The following is a 5,592-nucleotide window of genomic DNA, read 5'->3' as shown; positions in this document are numbered from 1 at the left end:
CTGAGCTGCAGACCGGAAGGTCAGTAGTTCAGCAGTTCGAGACCCGAGTGTGCCGCATGACAGAGTGAGCGCCCGTCTCTGGCCCCAGCTCCTGCCAACCTAGCAGTTCGAAAGCAAGAAATTGCAAGTAGATAAATAGGTACCGGTTTGGTGGGATGGTAACAGCGTTCCGTGCGCCTTGGTGTTTAGTCATGCCGGCCACATGACCACGGAAACGTCTTCGGACAGCGCTGGCTCTTCGGCTTTGAAACGGAGATGAGCAGTGCCCCCTAGAGTCGGAGTCGACTGGCTTTCGAGCAAGGGAAACCTTTACGCGCTTCCTGGCAAAGATGGTTCTTATGCTTTTGGTTTCAGCATAAACTTTTTGACTCTGAAGAAGAAACCGAAATGTCTGGTCTGGATCGATTTGGTCGTGAACCTTGTGGCAATTGACCGGTGCTGTGAGAAAGACAAAACGCAAAAAGGTTTTGGACTTTGTCTTAAGTTAGATTAGTAGCATTAAGGTCAAGCCTGAAGTGTTATGGTGTTCCGCGTTTTGGAGATGGCTGTTAGACCATTTATATCTGTGTTTATGCTGTGTGCTCAGTCACAATGTGTTTATAAGTGTTGTTTTGATTACTATGTAATGACAAGCACAAAAGTATAATTTGGTGCTAATGTTCATTGTTTATTGAGCTTATTCCTGGCGCGTTACTGTCTTTGGTGGTAAGTTATAAGCTAAGCAGGGTCAGTACTTGGAAGGGGGACCACCAAGGAAGACTCTGCAGAGGAAGGCGATGCCCAACCACCTCTGCTTCTCACTGGCCTTGAAAGCCCCTTGCTGGGGTAGCCTTAAGTTATAAACTAAGCTGGGTCAGTACTTGGAAGGGAGACCACCAAGGAAGCCTCTGCAGAGGAAGGCCATGGCAAACCACCTCTGCCTCTCCCTTGCCTTGAAAGCCCCTTGCTGGGGTCACCATTAAGTGTTGGAAGGGAGACCACCAAGGAAGGCTCTGCAGAGGAAGGCAATGGCAAACCACCTCTGCCCTCTCCCTTGCCTTGAAAGCCCCTGGCTGGGGTCGCCGTAAACCAACTGCACCATTGCCATTTACGTACATATCATTCCCATCGCAGAATGTGAAGGGCCTCGTCCCTGAACTTGAGACATGTTCTTCGAAACTGCACATGCCCCGCTGGTAACGATTCCTTTTTGCGTTTTCTCTCCCAGGTTCCTCGCCCGCTCCCTCCTACCCTGGCAGCCTTTTGCCCTTGGGACAAGAGCACCGTCGTTTATTCGGGCTTTGGGCTGCAGAAAGAAATCCTTTTCTACAGTCTGCCGCAGAAGCAGGTGCGTGTCCCCTTCCTCGATCGCTTTCCGGCGGTCTTGCTTTCAGCCACAGTGCCAAACAAACCAGATTTCATGAATGTCGCTGCCGGAATTGTGGACGGTGGCTGATCTGGGGTGGATTGGCGTCTCTGTCTTTTGCTCTCGGCCTTGGTTCCCTGTCTGTAAAATGTGAATGTTAACAGCCCAGGGCCTGTGAGGACCCAGGATTTGGTGTTGTGTTACGCTTAGTACCTGCCCGGTGCGACAGAATGCAGAGTCGTTCCAGTAGTCCAACGGTTAAAGGCTTTCTTACGCCCGCCCTGCAAGTCTCTGCAGGTTTACTGCTTTTAAAGTAGCAGAGCTTTCGGAAAGGCGGCTCCTTCTGCAGTCTGGCATGGCACATCCAGTTTCACCACCAAGTTCTCTTCCCTGCGCCCATTGGGTCTAAAATGGTGGGCCCCGTCTGCTGTTTCTGCGGCATTCTTTCCTGGTCATTTTGCGGATGAACTTCAATTGTCGACAGCCGTAGCCTTTGGCCAGGCTGTTCTTCCGTCCCCTGCTGGCTGCTGCCATATCTGTCTTTCTGAGAGCCAGCTGACACAATTCAGGCCCACTTCTGGACAAACACATCCATAAGAACGTAAGCGAAGCCAATGTTGGATCAGGCCAATGGCCCATCCAGTCCAGCACTCTGTCACACAGTGGCCAAAAATACCAGGTGCCATCAGGAGGTCCAGCAGTGGGGCCAGGACACCAGAAGCCCTCCCACTGTTGCCCCCCCAAGCACCAAGAATACAGAGCATCACTTGCCCCAGACTGAGAGTTCCTATCTTACCTTATGGCTAATAGCCATGATGGACCTCTGCTCCGTATGTTTCTCCAATTCCCTCTTGAAGCCGTCCATGCTTGTAGCCGCCGCCACCTCCTGTGGCAGTGAATTCCATGTGTTAATCGCTCTTTGGGTGAAGAAGGACTTCCTTTTATCCATTCTAACCCGACTGCTCAGCGATTTCATGGAGTGCCCACGAGTCCTTGCCTTGTGAGAAAGGGAGAAAAGTACTTCCTTCTCTACCCGCTGTATCCCATGCGTCATCTTATAAACCTCGATCACGTCACCCCTCAGCCATCGTTTCTTCAAGCTAAAGAGCCCCAAGCGCCCTTAATCTTTTTTCATAGGGAAAGTGTTCCAGCCCTTTTATCATTCTGGTTGCCCTTTTCTGCACTTCCCCCCAGTGCTATAATATCCTTTCTGAGGTGTGGTGACCAGGTTTTTTTTGGGGAGGGGGGGGCTGATGGGACAACGCCCCCACGAATATGCCCAGCCCCCTGGTGGGGAGGGGGCGGCCTCGCTGGTTCCTCCTGCACACGATTTCTGCCTTTCCCGTACCAAGCCTCAGGAGGCTGCAACTCACATCCTTTCGTGTCTTGGGATGAAAATGTACAATCGTGTGTCCCTTCCTGTCTTGCGAGTGTTGTGCTTGCTGTGCAAAACATCCCACGGGCGTCGGTTCTGTCTTCTGAGTGCCCTAACGTCTCAGGATCTTTCTTTCCTGGCGCGCAGGTGATCGAGAAGATTCCCTTGCCTTACTTTGCCACGTCGCTGAGCTTGTCTCCCGCCGCCTGCGTCATAGCCGTCGGCTTCAACGGTAGGGATGCGGATAGCGGGATGTTCACAGCTTTCCTGTAGCCAGAGCTATGTGTCGAAAACCGTACAGGAAGGCAAGCCTGGATAGAGAGCGAGATGGTTACACCAGTTGTAGTGCCTCATTTCTCCAGCAGAGGGTGCTGAAGCAACAGACAGCCGGGGCAGCCGGGAGGAAACCGGACTTCCAGGGGGTACGATAGGCCCTGGTTTTTTACCCACACCCCGTCAAGCATCTGTTTTTGGCCATAAAGACGAGAAACCTGTTTATTTGTGAAAACAGTCATGTCGTGGAAGGAGGTAAGGCCGGGGTAGTTGATGGCCAGTAGGGAAGAATACTGTGGCAAGTTGTAGGTTTCAAAAACTGGCTTCCTCAGAGGCCAAAGTTGGGCTTTCCTTTCGATTTCGCCCTCTTATTGCCCTTGGTTGGAAGGAAGAGATGTCCAAATGCATATATTCAGCTCACATAACAGAGAGCCAGTCTGGTGTAGTGGTTAGGAGCGCAAACTCTAATCTGGGAGAGCCAGATTTGATTCCCTACTCCTCCATATGCAGCTGCTGGTGTGACCTTGGGTCAGTCACAAGTTCTCTCAAGAGCAGTTCTCTCAGAGCTCTCTCAGCCCCACCTACCTCACAGGGTGTCTGTTGTGGGGAGAGGAAGGGAAAGGAGATTGTAAGCTGTTGTGAGACTGAGTGAAGGGCAGGGTATAAATCCAATCTCCCTTCCCTCCTCCTTCTTTTCCTCGTCTTCTGTCCGTCACAATTCTCTCAGCCCCACCTCCCTCCCAGGGTGTCTGTTGTGGGGAGGGGAAGGGAAAGGAGTTTGTAAGCCACTCTGAGACTCTGAGTGAAGGGTGGGGTACAAACCCAATTCCCTCTTCGTCTTCTTACATGCGGCCTGGCTTGTCTGCAGGAGCAAAGCAGCGGACTCCACAGGGGCTTGGCCTGTCTACAAGCCCCCTCAGACCCAACTGCAGTTTTCAGGACACTCGGCTCTGTGCCCTGTGCATGCTCCCCCATCATTGCAGCCGACGGCAGCCCTGCTGAAACGTGTCTTTGTCTGATTCTACCCCTTTGCTTCTCCCACAGAGCGGGTCGTGAGGCTGATCGACCGCACGGCGAAGACCGAGCGAGACCACCGGGGCCACGACGACGCCGTCTCTCTCTGCCGGTTCACCCCCTCGGGGAACCGTCTCTTCACCGCTTCCTATAACGAGATCTTGGTGTGGGAAGTCCAGAGTGAGTGCTGAGGCCGCTGCCTCCAGCTGTGCTCGCACCTCTGGCACCGAGGCCAGACAGAGAAGGACTCGAGCGCCGTACAGCTAGCTCGGGGTACCGGAAACCAGCGGCCAAACTGTAAATTGCCAGCAGGGTCCGGGGGCGGAGACGTCGCGGCGGGCAGAACCATTCACAGGGAAGAGCTCTCGAGTTGGGGAAGGTAGGCGACATCCTCTGGACTCCCGTGTCCAATACTCCCCTCTCTGTCTCCGGATTCCTGCGAGTCACGGCCCTTCCTTGCTTTGGGGGCCCGGAGCCCCTCACTTCCTCCGTGTTTCCCCAGGATCTCGGCCTTGCCTCCTTTGTCGGCTTGCTCGAGGGGAGCAGCGGATGTTTCGAGCGCCCCTCCAAGCAGGTGTTCCTACAGAGGCCAGTTTGAGACTCAAGCAGACTTTGGGAGTCTCGCCTGAGAAATACAAAAGTAGCACAAAGCTGTAACTGGGTATGAGTTGGTTTCCGACGCGGGACTGTTGGCATCGATGGGGAGCGTAGACACAAACCCACAAGCACGTGGATGTACGTTCTTTTCCTAAAAACAGGTTCCTCGTCCCTTGCTCACCCTCACCCGTACCGAATTTTGATTTTATCGCTGCTTCTCAGTGAGATATTCTGTCGATGACAGAGCAAGTCCGAAAAGAGTCCTATTCTTTTGTTTCCAAACGACTGCATTTTCTCGGCCGCGGCGGGAAGTGATATAGAATCACAAAAACGAGCGGCGGCAAAGAAGAAAACCCCGGGAACGCACAGAGCCGGCAGGTGCAAGATAACCCGTTGGAAGGAGAGCAGATCGTGAAGACAAATTTGCCCTCTGGGTGTTTTTCTTTTTTAAGTTACTTTTATACGAAGGATGTTTTCAATTGTCAACGAAGACACTAGAATGTTTTTATACGTCTCAGGCACAAACCCTGTTTAGGTTTCGGGATGCCGTCGATAACCGAGCTCCAGTTTCTTCCTCTTGGGGCACAGAGCTGGTAAAGGGGGGGAGAAACAGTTAATAATATCAAGAATACAGAATTATATTTTGTTTACTTGTTTTTTTTACAGCAAACGTAGGTGCTGCTTGTGTTGAACTGGCTTCCTCCTAAATGGGTGTTCTTTTGTATTTTGAACCTGTCAATTTTTCATTCAGAGCTCTACAGAAATAAAAGATTGGGAGCCTCCTCTTTCACTGTATTAACTCAAGCCGGTAAAAGCGTTTGCTGATTCTAAAAGGAAATACTCTGACCCGGATGCACAATCTCAGAAGCTAGGCAGAGTCGACCCTGGTTGGTACTTGGATGGGAGACTGCCAAGGAAGTCCGGGGTCACTACGCAAAGGCAGGCAGTGGCCAACCAGAGAGCGCCAGCGTGGTGTAGTGGCTAAGAG

General features: G+C 52.3%; 1 protein-coding gene across 1 annotated transcript in view; it reads left to right on the top strand.

Moving 5' to 3' along the window:
- Positions 1-5,266, top strand: part of LOC107114192 (WD repeat-containing protein 90-like) — a gene marked incomplete at its 5' end in the record, with an annotated part of 18,238 nt that extends 12,972 nt beyond the window's left edge. The window contains 3 exons of the mRNA XM_015415630.1: positions 1,208-1,327; positions 2,868-2,952; positions 4,038-5,266. Of these exons, the coding sequence (XP_015271116.1) occupies positions 1,208-1,327; positions 2,868-2,952; positions 4,038-4,198 (366 nt within the window). The remainder of the gene's footprint in view (positions 1-1,207; positions 1,328-2,867; positions 2,953-4,037) is intronic.
- Between the last annotated feature and the right edge of the window lie 326 nt (positions 5,267-5,592).

This window comes from Gekko japonicus, unplaced genomic scaffold (genome assembly GCF_001447785.1).
Source record: "Gekko japonicus isolate JY-2015 unplaced genomic scaffold, Gekko_japonicus_V1.1 scaffold3005, whole genome shotgun sequence".
Taxonomy (NCBI): Eukaryota; Metazoa; Chordata; class Lepidosauria; order Squamata; family Gekkonidae; genus Gekko; species Gekko japonicus.
This window is presented reverse-complemented; position numbering and strand designations above follow the sequence as displayed.